This window comes from Opisthocomus hoazin, chromosome 2 (genome assembly GCF_030867145.1).
Source record: "Opisthocomus hoazin isolate bOpiHoa1 chromosome 2, bOpiHoa1.hap1, whole genome shotgun sequence".
Lineage (NCBI taxonomy): Eukaryota > Metazoa > Chordata > Aves > Opisthocomiformes > Opisthocomidae > Opisthocomus > Opisthocomus hoazin.
The window spans coordinates 49,708,613-49,729,292 of record NC_134415.1 but is presented as its reverse complement, the minus strand read 5'-3'; the positions used below and the strand labels follow the sequence as shown (position 1 = coordinate 49,729,292).

The 20,680-nt window shown below is 37.2% G+C and overlaps 1 protein-coding gene across 5 annotated transcripts in view; it reads right to left on the bottom strand.

Moving 5' to 3' along the window:
- Positions 1 to 20,680, bottom strand: part of USP34 (ubiquitin specific peptidase 34) — a 147,518-nt gene that overhangs the window by 56,976 nt on the left and 69,862 nt on the right. For 4 of the 5 annotated variants that reach the window (XM_075413537.1, XM_075413541.1, XM_075413540.1 and 1 more), the window contains exons 24-41: positions 20,337 to 20,436; positions 20,043 to 20,202; positions 19,488 to 19,614; positions 19,243 to 19,390; positions 15,655 to 15,755; positions 13,992 to 14,201; positions 13,218 to 13,343; positions 12,314 to 12,436; positions 12,104 to 12,187; positions 11,688 to 11,774; positions 9,691 to 9,891; positions 8,151 to 8,233; positions 6,917 to 6,957; positions 5,180 to 5,304; positions 4,041 to 4,193; positions 2,709 to 2,813; positions 1,501 to 1,556; positions 1,284 to 1,404 (exon numbers count right to left, since the gene is read on the bottom strand). In XM_075413537.1, coding sequence (XP_075269652.1) covers positions 1,284 to 1,404; positions 1,501 to 1,556; positions 2,709 to 2,813; positions 4,041 to 4,193; positions 5,180 to 5,304; positions 6,917 to 6,957; positions 8,151 to 8,233; positions 9,691 to 9,891; positions 11,688 to 11,774; positions 12,104 to 12,187; positions 12,314 to 12,436; positions 13,218 to 13,343; positions 13,992 to 14,201; positions 15,655 to 15,755; positions 19,243 to 19,390; positions 19,488 to 19,614; positions 20,043 to 20,202; positions 20,337 to 20,436 — 2,151 coding nt within the window. The remainder of the gene's footprint in view (positions 1 to 1,283; positions 1,405 to 1,500; positions 1,557 to 2,708; positions 2,814 to 4,040; positions 4,194 to 5,179; positions 5,305 to 6,916; positions 6,958 to 8,150; positions 8,234 to 9,690; positions 9,892 to 11,687; positions 11,775 to 12,103; positions 12,188 to 12,313; positions 12,437 to 13,217; positions 13,344 to 13,991; positions 14,202 to 15,654; positions 15,756 to 19,242; positions 19,391 to 19,487; positions 19,615 to 20,042; positions 20,203 to 20,336; positions 20,437 to 20,680) is intronic. The other variant, XM_075413538.1, reaches the window with a different exon arrangement.

Here is a 20,680-nt window from a genome sequence, read left to right as displayed (position 1 = left end):
CGACAGATGGTCAGGATGCCATCCAGAGGGACCTGGACAATCTTGAGCAGTGGGCCTGTGTGAACCTCATGAGGTTCAACAAGGCCAAGTGCAAGGTCCTGCATCTGGGTCAGGGCAAGCCCCGCTATAAATACAGGCTGGGGGATGAAGGGATTCAGCAGCCCTGCAGAGAAGGAATTGTGGCTACTGGTGGATGAAAGGCTGGACAGAGCCAACAATGTGCGCTCACAGCCCAGAAGGCCAACCATATCCTGGGCTGCATCAAAAGAAGCACGACCAGTAGGTCAAGGGAGGGGACTCTGCCCCTCTACTTCACTCTGGTGAGACCTCACCTGGAGTCTTGCATCCAGCTCTGGAGCCCTCAGCACAAGAAGGACATGGACCTGTTGGAGCAGGTCCAGAGGAGGGCCACAAAAACGATCAGAGGGCTGGAGCACCTCTCCTGTGAGGAAAGGCTGAGAGAGTTGGGGTTGTTCAGCCTGGAGAAGAGAAGGCTGCAGAGAGACCTTGTAGCAGCCTTCCAGTACCTGAAGAGGGCCTATAGGAAAGATGGGGACAATCTTTTTAGCAAGGCCTGTTGTGACAGGACAAGGGGTAATGGCTTTAAACTAAGGGAGGGCAGATTTAGACTGGATATAAGGAAGAAATTTTTTACAGTGAGGGTGGTGAAGCACTGGAACAGGTTGTCCAGAGAGACAGTAGAGGCCCCATCCCTGGAAACATTCAAGGCCAGGTTGGACAGGCGTCTGAGCAACCCGGGCTAGTTGAAGATGTCCTGGCTCTCTGCAGCAGGGTTGGGCTAGATAGATGATCTCTAAAGGCCTCTTCCAACCCAAAGCACTCTATGATTCTATTATTCTATGATTCCTGTAACAGGGGTCTCCCACTGTGTAGATGTAGAGATTAAAAGCTACTTTTAGATCACAACTGTCCCAGGATATGGTTAAAGAGCAGCTGTTGTTAAGAACTTAAAACCAGTTAATGGTGATCAATACTAAAAACATTTAAAGATAATAAATGAAAATGAACAAAATTTCTAGTATGTAATAACTCTATCCTGAAAATAAATATAGTTAGAAAGGGAAGGGACTGTATGTGCTACTTTTTAACAAAGGAATGATATGTGTGTTTTTATCCATCATCCTTAGGCTAGAAATATGATATACTCTCACATATCAAGCCTTCAATCAAAATGGTTGAAAAAAGGTGAAATGAAGAAAGTATAATAACAAGAGTTGACACTATTTTGATCGCTTTGCAGTCTTTCAGTGTCCTTTTCTTACCTGGCCTTCACGAGAAAATTTAAAGGGTGGTTTGTGCTTAATAACACTTGTTGCAAGACGAAGTAGTCCTGTAAGTCCATCATCTTCTATATTACCATCTTGATGGTCAAGGATTTCTCTGCTATACACATATATACAAAAGAAATGTTAAAACCCTGTCCCACTAACAATAAATACAATGCAACTTACAAGCGAAATTACCGTTAGCAAACCTTACCTCCGAATGCAATCAGCAAGATGTCTTGCTAGTGCATCTAAATCAAGCAGTGTTGTCTGATTAAAAACAAAGAAAATAGAATATAAATGGAAAATAATTATGTACTTCATGAAATACAATTTATAAGCCTAGTCTGAAACTATGGTTATGCTTTTGTATGAAATTTTGTTACTGCACACAGAAAACCAGGGACAATTAAAACCCATCTTTCAAACCTGCTTGCAACAATATTTTAACACATTTTATAAATGTGATGAAACTGGTTTTTAAAATCAATGCTGTATAGTTCAAATGAAGTAACATTAATTCTTTCAGTTCTAGACCCCACAAATATACTGTATCTACCATACAAAAAAAAAAGGAATAGTACAAGAAAATTTACAAGAGAAGTGTTTGTTATTTCTCACAAGAACATATAGTTTGTCATCAGAAGGCTGAAAAGTCCCAATAGCATTTCTTGCTTGAGCAAAACGCAGAAGTAGGCAGAACTGTAACCTAGCTAAGAGATTCAATTAATAAAACAGAAATGGAAGGAAACTGAACAGAGGAATGATGGTGGGAGAGGAAGCAAAATTTCTGCCTCTACTGAAAACATCCAGAGTCAGAAGAGAAGACGACTTTTCCACTCTGGAGAAACCAGGATTAAGGCTTTATCTTTCTTCCCTTCCCACACTGCTGCCACAACACTGAGAATGAACTAGAGTGCTTTATACAGGGCCACCAGACAGCACAAGCAGTTTCAGTTTGCCCAAAAGGTAACTTTAACCCTTTAGAGAGGTTTCAAAAGTTGTGAATAAGTTTTCTAAGCTGTTCTAAGTGGCTGTTAATCGAATTTTTTTCCTCTTTCAGCTTTAGCCAAATACTTGATTACCTTCTCCTTAGACCGCATTGAAATTATCAACAGTGCATCTCTCAGATAATTAAAGTATTCCCAATGTCTGTTACCTTCAGCAAAGTTTACCCTCTTTGTATATTACACCCATTCCTCCTTCTTGACTCTAGAGGTTCAGTATCTGAAGCTTCCTTTGGCCAAGAGCTACTAAATACACATCAGAGAGTAAGGAAAGCTGGGAGATGGGAAAGATCCAAGAGCCATTCAACAGCAGTTCACCATATCTTATGACAAATGTCTCATACTGAAATAAAAGTGACCTGAATACCCAGATTTAGAAAAGCCAACATTCATATGAATGCAAAGCAAAACCTACCTGACATGCATCTTTGACATGTATGTTATCAATCAGTTTGCACAGCAACCAAAAATATTCCTTACAACCTGGTTGCAGCACTGTTTCTTCTTCATAATCCTCTATCTGTGAAAAGAAATTGCTTTTGTTCTGAAGTACATCAGACAAAATAACTGTATTAAAAAAATGCAGTAAATCCAGTAATTGTTACAAGAATATTACTTTCTACAAGCCCCTCTTTAAGATAAGCCAAGCACAAGAACAAGGTATTTTACAACAGTAACAGTGCAGGTTCTATTTTTCTTCCAAAGTATTTATTAATATTCCTGAAAGATTATCAGGAGGATCTGCCAGACACTTAGGGAAAAAAAAAATGGTATTGACTCCATCCTAACCACTGCAAATTGCAAAATTTTTAATATTAAAACTACACAAAACATGACAAACTTTGACTGAATTCAACATTAGTTAGTACAACTCTTAATTTTACGATCTTCTGAAAATGAGTGAAATAATGCAAACTCTTCAGTAGATTTTTAAATATCATATTCTGTATTTTTAAAAATATCAACAGAGTTTAAAACGAAAGCAGACTTGAACAGAGTGAACCATTCCAATCTGAAATCAATCAAATGCCACACAGGATCACAAGATATACTGCCTGACAGACCCAAAATCCAGGTTCACGCTTCCCTGCCATACAAGTCTATACCAGAGCTCTCCTTCAGATCTAGCTACACCAGCTGAAGTCAGCAGTGCCTCCCCTGACAAGCATTGCTACATCTACAGTCCTTCATTGACTTCAGGCAAAACCATCCAGGTTAGTTCAAACCATCTCCACATATATTAACAGTGAGAACTCCTCCTCAAGTAGCTTTGACAGCATCCACAGAATCTCTTCTATTTAGTAGGGCTGTGAGGACAATAATACTTCAACTGAAAAACAGCAGCAATTGGCTGGGGAACAGTAACATTCAGCCACAACAACTGAGGGTACCTGATTTATTCATGGACTTACCTATGTTTAATAGAGGAATTCAGGCATATATTGAAAACACAGCTGTTATTCCCTAACAGTGTTTTATGCAGACAATAAAATTCCAGAACAAGAGCACTTTCCTAAATGCTATTCTGCATTTCTCCAAGCACAGGCAAGCTCTAAATTACTGTAGTGTCACAGCTTTAATCACTTTTGTGAAGCTTCTGAAAGCATCTAAACCATAAATCTTAATATCTCAGTGCATCAGAAATGTCAGACATAATGATAATATATGCTACCATTTTTTTTTTATATTAACAAAACTATGTTTAAATAGGTCTTTGATAAAGTCTTGTAATTTATTAAATTCTTACCCGGATTGGTTTCAGAGCTTGAGCATCAGGAAGAAATTTTAACAATGTTGATGCAGCCAGCAGCAGAAAGGATCGATTAATTGAGTCTCCTCCATCCAGACCAGAGAGAGATAACTTGTATAAACCATTGCAAGATTCATGGCGAACAGCAGTCTTTATGAAAAATACAAGAATTAAATGATTACATGCATTATTTAGAAGATCTTTTCTTTTATTGACTTTTCTTTCATATGTACATAATTAAGTTCCTCTCACAATACCTATCAGCTTATCAAGGTAGAATCTGTCTTTCTAGAAAAAGTATTATGAATAACTACATTTAAATTACTTACAGAAAATTGCAAAAGACAGTGTTCTAAAAAAACAAAAGAAAGCTGATTTGTCTGTGCCCCTTGTCTCTTAAGGTTTTCTACAGTAAAGATTACAGCCAGTTACTAAAATAGAAAATACCACATCTGGGCAAACTAGGGAAATCTTTGTGATGCTGGAACCTATACTTAACTCATTCCTAACTACATGGTTAATTTGTTTAATTTCACTAGAAGACTTATTAAGAAAAATATCCATAGACTATCACTAATCCAGCTTTGGCAGTTTGTACTCTTTTTTTTCCAGGGTTTTTAAATGAAGTCAGCATATAAGCTTTTTCTGTGGTTGAGTAATAAAGCAACAGACAACAACTATCACATCATGTCCATATTGCACTAGTAAATACAAAAATCTTCTACTATACATATCTTTATGCAATTTTCAAGTTTTTCTTATATTAGTAAAAATTACTTAAAGCTAAGCAAAGATTCATTTTTCTATCAACTCTTATTCACCTCATTTTGTGTTTAGCTGGCATTATTCAGAAATTTCAACAAATTACAATTAAAAAATTATCTTCAAACAGAAGCCAAAAACAAAGATCAGAGTTTAAAAACTGGTTAGCAATCAACCACAAATATGCCATCTTACACAGCATTTTAACTACAAGTGATCATTTCTTAAACGAGATTGCAAGTAACTGAGTAAGACCCTGCTTACATTTAGCAGGAAACAACATGTTTTGAATTCAATGGAAGCTTGAAACTAAAGTTAATCTTGTTCCATGTTATGCACTGATTAGTGATGTACTAACTTCTCCTTTAACATACCTCTGGAATAAGAAGGGTAAGTTTCTTTAGCCAGTCTTGCAAATGATCACTGTCTGCCAGACAGGATTTCACCAAGGAACAGCAGTGAGCCCAACTCACCAAGAGCCACATTGAATAATGAGTGACTGAAAGGAAACAAGGTAAATCACACTGTAACTAACAGAAGAGGCTTTTTAGGTTGAAGAGTTGCACAGTTCTAGCACACACAACATTTATTTCAGTCATACTAATGTACAAGACTAAATCCTTACTGGCACATAAGATACTACCTAAACTCAGAATTTTACCAATATGCTTACTAAATACTGACCACTGTACCACTGATGACAATTAAATTAGAATTGTTCAGGTATTACCAGTCTGGGGCACAATCCTTTCCTGCATCTCTACATTTTATGCAGTGAGCTGGTACTTTGCTAATGGGCTGCATCATGTTTTAACATCAACATTTCCCTGGACTAACTAGTATATCTGTTCCTTTCTTCTTAACAGCTAGGAGTAAGACTTTAGTACGCGATACTGCAAATTTGAGTTTCATACACTTTAACATCCACAGGGAAGAATAAAGCAGAAAAAATGAAAGCAACGTATAAGCCTAGGAGGACATACCTGTCTTTATGCATGCCTGTGCTGTATTTCTGACAATTACTTTGATATAGACATAATCTGACACAGGTCATTTAGACCTTTTGTAAGAAACCAGCTCTTCTGGAGATGAAGGCATAGCTACAGTACAATATTTCAATACATATAAAACAATTTCCAGAGAAGGAAAGCCTCTTTGTGTATTGCCACCTAGATGTCCAGAGGGATCTGGACAGACTGGATTGATGGGCCGAGGCCAACTGTATGAGTTTCGACAAGGCCAAGTGTTGGATACTGCACTTTGGTCACAACAGCCCCATGCAACACTACAGGCTTGGGGGGAGTGGCTGGAAAGCTGCCTGGTGGAAAAGGACCTGGGGGTGTTGGTCAACAGCCAGCTGAACATGAGCCAGCAGTGTGCACAGGTGGCCAAGAAGGCCAATGGCATCCTGGCTTGTATCAGGAATAGCGTGGCCAGCAGGAGTAGGGAGGTGATCGTGCCCCTGTACTTGGCACTTGAGGTGCTGTGTTCAGTTTTGGGCCCCTCACTCAAACACAGACATGGAGGTGCTGGAGTGTGTCCAGAGAAGGGCAATGAGGCTGGTGAAGGGTCTAGAGAACAAGTCTTATGAGGAGCGGCTAAGGGAACCGGGACTGTTTAGTCTGGAGAAGAGGATGCTGAGGGGGGACCTTGTTGCTCTCTACAACTACCTGAAAGGAGGTTGTAGTGAAGCAGGTGTTGGTCTCTTCTCCCAACTAACTAGCGATAGGACAAGAGGCAATGGCCTCAAGTTGTGTCAGGGGAGGTTTAGATTAGGTATTAGGAAAAATTTCTTTACTGAAAGAGTGGTCAGGCATTTGAATAGGCTGCCCAGGGAAGTGGTTGAGTCCCCATCCTTGGAGGTGTTCAAAAAACGTGTAGATGTGACATTTCGGGACATGGTTTAGTAGGCATGGTGGTGTTGGGGTGACCGTTGGACTTGATGATCTTAAAGGTCTTTTCCAACCTATGATTCTATAACAGCTCTAACACCACCAAGGAACACAAGTTTATAGCATTCTAAGGGTGGAATAAAACAAACGTAATTTGTTATCTTCAATATGTTTTCATTACTATTAGTTCATAACATACAGCTGTTTTGCAGCACTAACCTTCATGTCTTGATCTGTGATCAGACTGAGCTTTCAACACCCTGAACAGGAAGAAGATAACGCCATTTGAACTTTATCATAGAATGTAACAGATTATCACTTGCAATACAAGTACACACATAAGTAACAACAGTTGCTATTAAGTACCCAGTAAGAAAACTAAAATTTTAAAAGGATGCATTACTTCCAGTATTCAAAATTAGCAACAATAGTAAGACTACAAAAATCTTCAAGTCACCCTGATAAAGATTTACTGACTACAAATGTCAAGAAGAAATACCCACAACCCCTTTACTTTATTCGAAAAAAGAGATGTAAAACAGAACTAAGAACTGACCCACACAGAAGAAAGCTAGTATTCTTCACAGAGAACCGCACTTTGAACAAACATTTGCGAACTTTAGACAAATTTTAAATGTATTTACTTAATTTTTATAAAGTATATTACAATGTCATGAAACCAAAACCATACTGTATGCATTTAAAATTACTCCTGCAACTCAGCTAGAGGTTAAAGTTAGGCACACTTGCAGACTTGACCGGAAATTCTCTGAACGTCCTTAACAATCTTTCAAAAATATGGTAAAACAGACTATCCATTGCTTGCAGTCAAGTAATTCTACAACACTAAATGTAGCAAAAAACCTGACCTCCCTGCCATCTGTCCAATGGTCATGATGCAGTCTTACACAGAATTGCTTTTCTCAGGACAAAAATCTCTAATAGCGTGTTTCTGAAGGTAAAATTTTGCCTTCAGTACATACACACTCACTTAAATAGTAAGGGTAATTTCAGCAGTAATAAGCTAATGTTACTAGGATGGAGGAAAAAAGCCAAAACTGGTAGATGACTAAGCACCTTAAAAGTGAATTTATTTTAATTTCTCCTTTACACTGGCTTGAAATCAAGAATACTAATTGCTACAGATAAAACAAAGAAATAGTTCTGGCATGGGAATTTATGAGAGCATACCATATATATTTTGTTGCTCCATGTCTCATACCCTGACCACTGAGAGTTCTTGCCACTCTCTTCTCTCTCACTCCTCATGTAAGGGTGGGATAACTACCAGAAGAGCTGACTAAGAAAAGGAAGTCTAATGTCTATAGACTTAAATTTCTGTTATGGCTGTTAATGGGGACTACAACTGAAAGGACTATTTACTTTATTTAAAGCAGCAATGAAAATGTGCATACTTGATTAGCTTTATTACAAAAATAAAAAGATATTGTACCTAGGTGCCAAGTTGTCATATGTATAAGCAACTGACATAAGTCGCTGAATCAAACTGGTTCCCTGGACAAGTACAAGAAACACCTTTAAAAATTGAAGTCAAAAGAAAAAAAAAAACCAGTTAATATAACAACAAGCTTTTTGATCTGTTTTTAAATTATACACACTGTGTGAATCTAAAACAAACCCACCTGTGGAGAGGGCAGAAGAGCAAAAGACAAAACATAGCATCTCCATAGTTAAAGCTTATATCGGTTTTCATTGAAGCAGCTCTGAAATCCTGTGTTTTGTTGACTTAACTCTAGATGCTAAAATTTCATTCTATTTCTCTAAGAAAGACAATTTAACTGAATAGAAAAATCAACCATGTATTCAATCCTTTTAGCAAATACACAGTATATTTGTTAAAAGCATAGACTATTCACTTCATTTTTAAAATCTTAGGCTTGATGAGGTTGGATATGTAAATTCCACCTCTCTGTGATCAACATGTTTTATTGACTATACATTCACTTAAATTATTCGTCTTTAGAGGGCCTGACAGGCCACGCAGAATTTTCAAATCAAAGTCTTAAGAAAGTATTTTAAATATTTAGACAGCAAATCCACTGCAACCAAAAATATTCATTAACTGACAATCAAAAATGTAAAACCAGTTATAGAAACTGGTAGCAGCACACAACCAGTGTTAAAAAAGTTAATAGACTTGATAATTTCATAGAATCATAGAATGGTTTGGGTTGGAAGGGACCTTAAAGATCATCTTGTTCCAACCCCTCTGCCATGGACAGGGACACCTTCCACTAGACCAGGTTGCTCAAAGCCCCATTCAGCCTGGCCTTGAACACTTCCATGGAAGGGACAGCCACAGCTTCTCTGGGCAACCTGTTCCAGTGCCTCGCCACCCTCACAGTAAAGAATTTCTTCCTTATTTCTTATTTCTCTGTATCATAGCAGCTTTGGCAATTTAGGGATCTGTTTTGTCAAAAACACCTAATACTTGTAGAACGCAGCTGGTCCTGTGCCCAAGAGCAACTGATTTACAGTGTATCTCTGATGTCAAAATACTGCGTTTGCTTGGTCTACATTAGGAAATTAGCATGCACGAATCTGGTAGGAAGGTTTACAGGTTTAGGTAAGTTTATTGTACATTCACTCAGATATCCGTAGCAGAGTTGTTTTAGTGTTTACTAAAGGAATCTAAAATGGACTTAGTGAGGATGAGGAGAGTCCATATAACAAGTTACCATAAAAAAAGGAGTAATTACTTGGGAAAACAAAATCTAAGAAACAGGGATAAAGCACCGGAATTCTGAATTCCCAATTCGTATGCTCACCAATCACCAGAAAACCTTTTCGTTCCAGCTTTTGAAACTGCCATGTTTAAAGCAATTAGAATACTTTTTAGAGAAGAATAACATGTAGGATAGAGATTAATATTAGTAGCTTTTTCACTACATTATTACCAAAATAAAGGCTTCACACAACAAAGGAGTCATTTTTCTAAAGTTCACAAAATGGACATGCTGTTTATCTCTTACCTCTGTTAAACGAGGTATATGAAGGCCCTTCACATGGTCACTTGCAGTCTTCCTTGATTTGCCTGGCCATGTTCTTTTTCTGTGACTCTCTGCTACACCAGACCAGGCAAAGACATCATGGTAAGCTAAATCCAAATCTGAAGGATCAACTGCAAACTGGCATATCAGCTTCAACAAGCAAGCAAGACAGTCTAGCTGCCACTGTGAATAAGAAGAAAATGAAATTTTCCTATTTCAGGGATGTATTTTTAAAATAATTTCATGCTTGCTATGGAATTTGAAATGAAAAGTTTAAGTAAGGTATAAAGGATAAACAGCTACAATTCTAACTGGCAAAACCTCACCAGAAGAGACAATAAAGAAGAAAGTTACTTAAAAAGTTACTTCTTATACTAAGGACATTTTCATGATCTAGTCCTATTAACACGTGCATTCAAGATATTCTATTACTGAGTGCATGAAATAACACAGAGGAAATGGTATAGGACTTAAGTTCAACATTTAATAGCCTTTCCTGCATTGTATTCAACTATAGCACAGAGTAATAAGCATGGTATATAGAAGCACTTTCAAGCTGAGTATGTTTAACCATGCAGACACAATAGATACTACTTTAAAAATACTATTTTGTATTGTCATATCTCTTGTTAGAGGAAAACGACTGACTCATTTTGTAGCTCTTGGAGATCAGTTTTCACAGCTCTCAGCTGTGTGCCTATGGCCAAACACAGCACCTGCTCAGCTCCACCAGCAGAAAGTGGATTCTGAGAGTAAAATTAACAAAAATAGAGCACCATGTCACAGCAAAGTGATATGAAGTAGGTTCGGTATCTAGCACCTATGCATGTAAGCATACAAGTATAAGTCAGGACTTTGTATTAAGGCACTTAGTTGCAGAATTTGTTACCATTTTTGCAGTGTTGTGCATGCTTTTTGGACAGAGCAATAAAAGCAATCATAGAAACTTTTGTTTCTACACTGAATAGAAAGAAGGACAACTTGCTTCTAATATTGAAATAATTTTAGGGCAAACATATAAAAATTAGTTTAAAACTATCAAATTTTTAATAAAAGTATACCCGCCTTCTTTTTAGCATTTCAGTAACTGTTATGAGTTTTATACACACATATATGTGCTTGTTCATTTACTTCTTTTATGTACATATGACTCGCAGCTTGAGAAATTTAACTTTTTTTTTAATCAAATGCCATAGAATTGCAAATTTTAAAAGAGAAAAAATTTAATAAAAAAAGCTTTCATTGTGGTAAGAATTCAGCTCTAAGTAGTAACGGAATAATGATGAAAAAGACATTATATAAGAATGACTAACAATAATGGTCACTAACGAAAAGTGTCTTTATTAACACCACAGCCACAATGCTACCCCTTTTGTGTCAATGCCAACAAGACAAAATGGTATTTCTTGGCCTCTTCAGAGGGAAAGATAACTAACAGATTACTCCTTCTAAAACAGACTATAATAAAAGTTTCCAAATAGCAACCTTCCCTACAACAAGCAGAAAAAAGGCAAAAATAAACTACCTCCTTCTTGTTTGGCAAATTTTTACTTTTTTAAAAGTGTGATATGCAATAGTTTTATGAATGCAGTTGCAACCATTCCTGAAGATGAAACCCATTTTTTTTTTCCTCTAAGATGTTTTCCACGATCTACAATTTTATGTTCTACAAGCTAGGATTTTTTAAGACTGGACAAAAAATTAAACAAAAAATACACACAGAAAAACACAAAGGGTGATTTTAAAATATAAAAAAGCAGAAGTACGAAGATTATTCTTTTTAAAGAAAATAAATCATTCTATGAATATAAAATATTTAAGAAAAAGCTGCTATTGCATAGACTCTGGTGGTTTCAATTACAGAATTCATTTATTTCACTTACTACAGAAAAGTAACTGCAACAAAGGCTGAAAGTAATGAAAGTCTTTACAAATAAGAGCTATGTTATTCTGGAGAAAAAGGCTGAATAAACACCTACCACAGTCCATGATTCCTGTTCTTTAGGCTCTAAGATTCCAGAACTGAAAATTTCTAGTAACTGTTGGAGTCCTCCAGCAGCAACAAACTGTAAGTATATTATGGAACCAATATGAGAAAAGTAAATACAGAAATATCACTAAGTTCAGTTAGATACCAATCTAAGTTTTATAAATAAATAATTTTTAAAAATCTGATAAACTAGTCAGCTGGATATTTTATGAAAAACAAAAGAAATCATTGTACAGAACCGTGACAAATTTAAAGGCCTGACAACACAGAAAAACTTTAAAATGTAATACCTAAATTTGAGTTCAAGAACTCTAAGACAGGTGATGTTTTAAATGGGTTTTCATTTTGTATCTTTTTTTTGAAAAACTGTATTAGGTATCATAGAATACTGTAGGAAAATCAAACCTTGCAGCTCCATGTGTTTTTACTATTTTCTATTTGATCTTCACTCGAATCATCTGAGTCTGGGTAAAGATCGCTATAACTTCCCTAAAGATAAGTAAGAACAATTCATTGTAAAAACAGTTAAAGAATTAAAATACTATAAAATAACTCATCAATATATACCTAGCCTCAGAGAGAAAAACATATATTCTGTGCAAGAAACTCTGTTACCGTAGATTCACGTCTTATTCTCCTGTTGGGCTTTCCCAAAGCTTCAATAATTTCCAGGGCGTACAAAAGTTTATGGGCACTTTTTATTCGCAGCAGATCCTTCCAGCTAAAGCCATCATTACCCTTAGAAGACAGAAAAGACAGAAAACAATTAACACAAATATATGTAACGCTAATCTGTCTGAAAAATGCAAGGAGAGGATTTTTAAAGTGACATGGACAAATTATTTGGTTTTTAATTTCACCTATTATTTGAAATTAGACAATTTCAAGCATATTTCTATACATGATTAACAATATGAATAACGTGCATTCAGCAACAAAATTTGAGTAAAACTCCAACTTTACTATAAGCTGAGGTACACACAATTTTAAAGTGGAGGAAGCCAAATGTTGTACTCTAAATTATAACTTCCACCAAAATTTTGATGCATGTGTCCATAAAGAATCATAATATCTAAAAACTGTTAACATGTAATTTAATCAACTTTATAAGAGGCAAAATTTTCATCTATAGGGCAAGAAAACAACTAGATAAGTACCCATGTTCTGAACTTGAGAGTACAAAAGGATTACTGTCACAAGAGTCATAATGTTAAAGCAAGCCTGCAGACAAAGAAACTGCTGTTTCAAATCAACCCAAAAGATTGTGACAACTAGTACTGATTCTTCTTTTCATTTATTAACTCACTTTTTAAAAGAGATAATAAAAACAAACTTTGGGAACTAAGTTTGACATCTCTGTTTAATTTTGCAAGAATTATTATGTTTACTTGTGCCTCAGCATACTTCACACACTTACTATTTAGCATTCTTATTTGGGGAAAATTCAACTAAAACACTAGACACTAAAACATCCATGTATAATAAAGATAAACATGTAAAACAAGCATTCTTTGTTTACCTGCTCATCTGAAATATTCTGGAATGCCTGCAACATATTGGGGCATGTTGGCAGAAGCATTAACAGTTCCCAGACACGCCTGGACAAGTTTTCTGCATGGAGATGGAGTTCTTCACACCTTGAACTCTGACAAACCATAGAACAACCATTCTTATTGTGAACTTCTTTGTGCAAATAAGATTTCAAAGTCAAAAATTACATTTATTCTTAATTAAGAAGCTGTTTCCTATCTAATGCAAATCCATAAACAGAACATGATAGTTACAAGTCTCACTGAACCTGCAAGAAACTAAGTTCCATTATCTTTACAGCATATCGCATATTTTGAAATATTTGAGTGTAAATTGAACTTAAAAATAAGCTACTTGTCTGAATATACTAGTGGTTATTTAATTTCCCACAAGCTAATGATGACATATAAGACATAAAACCTGAGGTTTTGCGGTAAAACCTTTACAAACCTTTCTTCAAGCCAATTCCCCTTATTAGTTACCACCTCTACTGAAATAATCAATATTCTTTCTTAAGAATTACTTTTTTATAGTTTCTACAATATTCAGAATATTTAAAACACATCAGAACAAAGTTGTTAAGAAAATCAGAAGAAAATCAGAATAATCATAATGATTATACCATATGCAAAATGTGAATATACAGACAATAAATGTATCTAGCAATTGGACAGAGTACACAAGAAGTAGGCTAGACAGGAAAAACAGATCCAAGTAAATAAGACTTAAATGTAATTATTAGAATAAAATTACTCTAAATTACCTCACTATCTTCCATAGCCACTTCTCCAGAAGGAGGCTTAAAAGAGGCAAGCATCTCTAACAGATCAAAAAGAGTGGTAAGATGAGGTTCTTGAAGGAGTAAAAGCATTGGTATTTTGTCCTTCTGAGGAGGAGGTAGGCAAGATGCTGGAAGCTGCACACCTTCACCTTTACGTTCTCTCCTTGGTGCACCCAGGGATACAAACACCATCTAGAAACGGAGAGAAACAACAAGGAGCAGAGAGACAATTTTAAAAATCCACATGCTAAAACCAGAGAATGTTTTCAACAGGATCAGAATTAAGAACTTAAAGATACATCTTTGTTGCCAAATCTTTACTGTGCACCATTTTGAGCAAATGCCGTAATTAAAGCTTGGTTGTGCTTTGACTTAAGGCATTAATGGTGTAGTTGCATACCCTGTTAGCTGTTGTTACAGCAGACAGTCCTGTTTCCTTGTCCCTCATCCCTCCCCATTCAGGCTGGGGAGACTCTAGGACTGGCCTGACTTCTCAGTACATTGATGAAATGGCACAGCAACTAATCCAGAGGAAAAATGAGATAAAATTGGCTCAAAGGACCAGAAGAATGCTAGCAAGGGTGTAGCAACACAAATAGCAATGTGACTGGAAAAGTAGACATTTGTTATATTGGCATGACCATGGTGTGGAAAGCCATTCTCAGATGAACTGTTCCTGCTGACTAGTTACCACCTCCTCACATTGACCACACCCAGCCATTCAAACCGAATGCTACTGCTCCTCCAAGTTCTGCAAACATAAAAATTCATCTGATTGCACCATAGTTCAATTCTGTAAAATGATCTATGTTAATAAGAAAAAAATATTTTAAAAACTGGGTTTGCTTTTGAATTAACCCAATTCATTTAGCAAAAAGAAGTAATAAACAATCAAAGACATAGTCCAACATATTATCCAGCAAGAGTCAAGATGGACTAACTGCTACAATTGCTAACAGCCAGCAATAGCACATGTAAGCATACCAGCCAGCAACAATCTTTCTAAAAGGATGTCAGCAGATCCCTGCAGGTGTACAGTATGAGTTTAGTTTTCCTTTAGATGGAAAGAACATATGTGATGATCTGCTAGCAAGTTTTGTTACAGTTCCACCTCCCTGAAATAGTCATTCACACTTATACAAATCAAATCAGGCTTTTCCATACTGTTGACTTCAGCAATCTTGTGAGTAGACCACTCTAACAGGAACTCTAAACTGAGATAAAAAATTACAGATGAGCATTAAAAAATGCTTCAGATTTAACCTGTGAAAGCAGGAGAGAGCTAGTCAATGCTACTGTGGAATTAATGTGTGTTCAACAATTCAGACAAAATGTGGATATTTAATTCTGTTTTCACTGGTCTCTTGCTTTCCTTGATGAATGAAAAAACCTGAATATAACTAGGAATAGGCTTTTACAATTATTAATTATTTTGAAGACTGAGAGCAGCAAGGATGAACAGCAGTAGTCCGAGCTTAAAAAAAGCACCTATTGGATAGCATGAAATAACTAGTTTCAGAAAACTGCAAGATGGTCCCCAAGAAAAGTAAACCTTCAATCACCACTACAGGTATCAGTTGCACAAGACAAAAGCAATATATCAAGCAATCTCTTTCAGTGACTGCTATCCATATGCTGGTAATACCTGCATATCCTTGAAACCCAGTTCATGAAGTGTCTTTTCATCATAATCAGTTGTCAGTTCATGCCCAGATGATATCATTCTGACAGGTCCCATGAGGCCACCTAGGATAAAAACATTATTTCAGTATATTTCTGGAATCATAGTTTAATTTTCTACTGTAAGTGCTGAAACTTATTTTTAATAGTACACCCTAAGCAGCAATTAAACTGAGGCAAAAATTTAATGTAATTTCCTTATGAAAACTGGTTATTACAATAAACTACATTTCCTTGCATGTATTTAGAAATACCCTTTTCAACAACAGTTCACCCAATCTTGTAGGAAAAAGCGTCCACAATACAGATCAGAACATGTATTCCATATTTTGTAGTGAATTATGCTATGCCAGAGAAGGATAATGGAAAATTATTGTGATCATCAACAAAATCTCTTTGTATCACACACCTGTGACAAATTCAGCAAAGGCAAAGACGCAATAATTATCTTACTTAAATGTCGTTGGAACTGAAGGTGTCGTATATTTCAGAAAGGAAAAACTGAGAACACCCACCAAAGAACTCTCAACATTGAACAAGAAATCTGAACAATTAAAACATTAAGAATTTAATTTAATTTGGCACAGACAATCAAACAGTAACCAAGAATTCAGGGACAGGCCAGGGATATCAAAGGCAACAAGAAAAGCTTCTACAGGTACATTAGTGATAAAAGGAAGGCTAGGAAAAATGTGGGCCCTCTCTGGAAGGAAATGGGAGACCTGCTTACCCAGGATACAGAGAAGGCTGAGGTACTCAATGACTTTTTTGCCTCAGTCTTCATGAGCAAGTGCTCCACCCACACCGCCCAAGTCACAGACAGCAATAGCAGGGACTGGGAGAATGAAGAACCACCCACTGCAGAAGATCAGATTTGAGACCATCTAAGAAAACTGAAGGTGCACAAGTCCATGGGACCTGATGAGGTGCATCCATGGGTCCTGAGGGAACTGGCAATGTGCACTCGCAGCCCGAAAGGCCAACCATATCTTGGGCTACATCAAAAGCAGCATGGCCAGCAGGTCGAGTGAGATGATCACAGAATCACAGAATGTTAGGGGTGGGAAGGGACCTCTGTGGGTCAGCTAGTCCAACCCTCCTGTCGAAGCAGGGTCATCTAGAGCAGGCTCCACAGGACCTTGTCCAGGCGGGTCTTGAATATCTCCAGAGAAGGAGAATCCACAACCTCCCTGGGCAGCCTGTTCCAGGGCTCCCCCACCCTCAGAGGGAAGAAGTTCTTCCTCATGTTCAGATGGAACTTCCTGTGCTTCAGTTTGTGCCCATTGCCCCTTGTCCTGTCGCTGGGCACCACTGAAAAAAGTTTGGCCCCATCCTCCAGACACCCAGCCTTGAGATATTTATAGGCATTTCTAAGGTCCCCTCTCAGCCTTCTCTTCTTCAGGCTAAACAACCCCACAGGCCCAGCTCCCTCGGCCTTTCCTCATAGGAGAGATGCTCCAGCCCCCTGATCATCCTTGTAGCCCTCCGCTGGACTCTCTCCAGTTGCTCCTCATCTTTCTTGGACTGGGGAGCCCAGAACTGGACACAGTACTCCAGATGGGGCCTTCACTAGGGCAGAGTAGAGGGGGGGTGAACCTCCCTTGACCTGCTGGCCACACTCTTCTTAATGCACCCCAGGATGCCATTGGCCTTCTTGGCAACCAGGGCACACTGCTGGCTCATGGTCAACCTGTCGTCCACCAGGACACCCAGGTCCCTCTCCGCAGAGCTGCTCTCCAGCAGGTCAGCCCCAAGCCTGTAGTGGTGCATGGGGTTGTTCCTCCCCAGGTGCAGAACCCTGCACTTGCCCTTGTTGAACTTGATCAGGTTCCTCTGTGCCAAACTCTCCAGCCTGTCCAGGTCACGCTGAATGGCAGCACAGCCTTCCGGTGTTATCTACCACTCCTCCCAGTTTTGTGTCATCAGCAAACTTGCTGAGGGTACACTCTAACTCTTAATAAATGTTATTAGAAAGTCCTTTTATTTTTTTCATTTTTTTTTAAATCTATACAGAACAGTCCCCAAATAGGGTACGGACGAGTAAAACTACAGGTTTTAACCACAAATCTCACTTTCAGTCCTATCTTCTCAAAATTAGCTGTTGAAAAGTAAAAATCATGTGACTAGATTATTCCAAGCATACAGTGGCATGCACAGAACAATGCAATAACACTTCTTCAAGAGTTTGGTCAGTTAGAGATTTAGCCTCTTACAGGATTTTAGGCATCTATCAGCCAACACAAATATCAATTAGAAGACGAGGCACTTGGAGGCATTAATACAGGTTTTAAACCTAGTGAAGACACTGGCTTATGAATTGACAGACACAAATTTTATGGTTCTCCAGTTTCCCACAGTTATGGTACGTTAATAATTAGTGTAATAAACACAGAAAAAAGAAAGCAACATCCACAAAAAGTATACAAGATTATGGATATCACCACAGGCATTCCACAAAACAAAAGACATTGTACATATGTAACATGACTGAACTGCGGGCGGCTGCTGTAGGACTGCAATTCCGAACTTTCTGAATCATGTTATCCTAAAATCCCAGCTAAAATAAAAATAAGAATTTCTGCTACGTGGCTATACTTGGTGGAAAACTAGACAGTTTCTTCACTAAAACAGGTCCTGATGAGTGACTGGAAAAGCGTTTCACAAATAAGGTAGCTATGATGGCTAAAATTCAGTCTGGTTTACTCAGAGTGTGTCTCATCAAAACATTTTTTTAAAAAGTTATTAAACTATGAAAAGAAAGTCAGATTCATACATACTAATGGTCAGTGGTGTTGGAAAAAGATGTTCACGGACAGAGTTTGTTCGGCTAATATGCATTACATGCTAACTCTTGCTCACAATGGGAAAGAAATAAAACAAGAAAACATTGAGAAGATAATTCAGAAAACAGTAACATTTTGAACAGCAGTAGCTGATAAGAATGCTATAATATATATTATCAGTAGGATTTAGAAAATCTCCTCCTCCTAAAAGATAAAGCATAAATGTTCACTCAAAAACACACAAAGAAATAGAACAACAGGTTGCATATTCACCACACTAAGCAAGCAATGATCATCTCAGGTGACATTCCAAATTAAGAGCATCAAATGTAGGGTATAAATTACGAATTTGAATTATAACTTCAAATTTTGAATCAATGGCAGAGCCAGAATGTGTAAATATCACAGAACATAGAATAAAGTTCTATGTAACAGAACCTCCAATTACAGAAAACAACATAATTAACTAAAAAAACAAGAAGAAAAATGATGTGGGAGAAAGTCCATTGGGACCTGGAGCTTGGCTAGATCTAAGGACTTCTGGCAGATCTGCGTTTTCTTTGCTATTTCAAATAAATGGCAGCGCTTAAGAAAGAACACTACCAATTAAAACTGAGGATAATGTTAACTATAACTACAGCTAGAAGACAATAAATAATCATGCTTGCTTATTTAGGATATCTGGGGAAGAAAATGACCATAATCTTCTAAGCTATAAGTGGATGAACTCCTCAGGGCAAAAAAATACAGGTATGAGTACTATAGCTTACCAGGGAAATCCCCTTTGCGGCTGCTTTGGCCAAACTCCTGAAGCTGTGCTTGTTGATTTATCTGCTCCTTCTGCAAATTTTCATACCAATGGGTGACTTCTGCCCGTAGATCGGCCACCTGATCACTCGGGTACATTTCTATAGTCATCTGAAATAAAAACATGTATTTTATTTTCCAAAGTGAACAGTGGACTTACAGAATTTTAACAATGTTGGATGTACTTGTAAAAGGGCTTTTAACTTACCTTGTCAGGAAGTCCAGCTGGCTGACATACAATTCTTAGTGGTAGTGACTGTTTGTCACTCAGGGCTTTCAAGTGACTGCTGATACCAGTGCCTTCAATCTGCCACTGTCTCAGATGATATGCAAACCTTAAGAAGCAGGTAAAAAAACAGAAAAAGTATTTTTGTCAAAATGTATTTAACACCTTCGATAAACAATGAGTGGAAAGACAAAACTTGCACCTTCATTCACTGGTTTTTAAACATAAGAGGAAGTTAGTGAAATTCTCACTATTTTTCAAACAAAACTAAAATAACTTCTAAAAAGTTACTTTGGTGAGGGATGGGGAAACACGAACCACATCCATACTTTATACAAGGAGAAGGGCTGACTCTTCCAACTGTTTATACTTTATATACTAACTTTCAAAATTATCCACAACTGTCCTTACTTTACACAAAGGAAAAGAAAGACAGCATTACTTAAATGAGTAATAACAACTCCTAACTCATTCATCATTATGGTAACAGAAATGTAAACAAATTCTGCATCCAAATATCTCAATGGAGCTACTTACCTTCTCCTAAAAGCCTCCAAGTGTGTCTTCAGCATTAAGAGTCCTCTTTCAATAATGATCAGACTTGAATGAGAGTCTTGCTCAAGGTTACTAGAAGCTATCATCAGACTCTCCATACACTTGCTAATAAATTCCTGTTCTTTCTCAAGACCAGTTTTACCTGTAATATCAGTTAAAGTAAATTATACATGCACAACTTTGGGACCATGCATTTTAATACTAAGAATAAAAAGAGGATAACACTAGCTATTCTTTAAAACACTTTAAACAGAAAACAAAAATAAAAATTCATACCATTGATATAATAAGAGTTGATATACTGGATAGCCGCTCGACTGACGTCACCAGACTGCGCTCTTAAAGCAATACCCCAGAATTGGTCCATGCCACACAACTGTTTTGACAGAAGGAAACAGTAACAAAACATTGCCTCATTATTATACTGCGAGTGATGCTTTTCTGACCTGAGACCTTTTATTTGCCTTTTGATGCATCTACTAAAAATATCTCCGGTTTTCCTCTGCTTGGGCTCTCACCACTGCACACATCAATTACTATAAAATTCTAACTTCCACAGAAATATTTCCATACTTCGAAGCATGAGGAGAACCAGTTAAAATTTAAAAGAGTGAATTTTT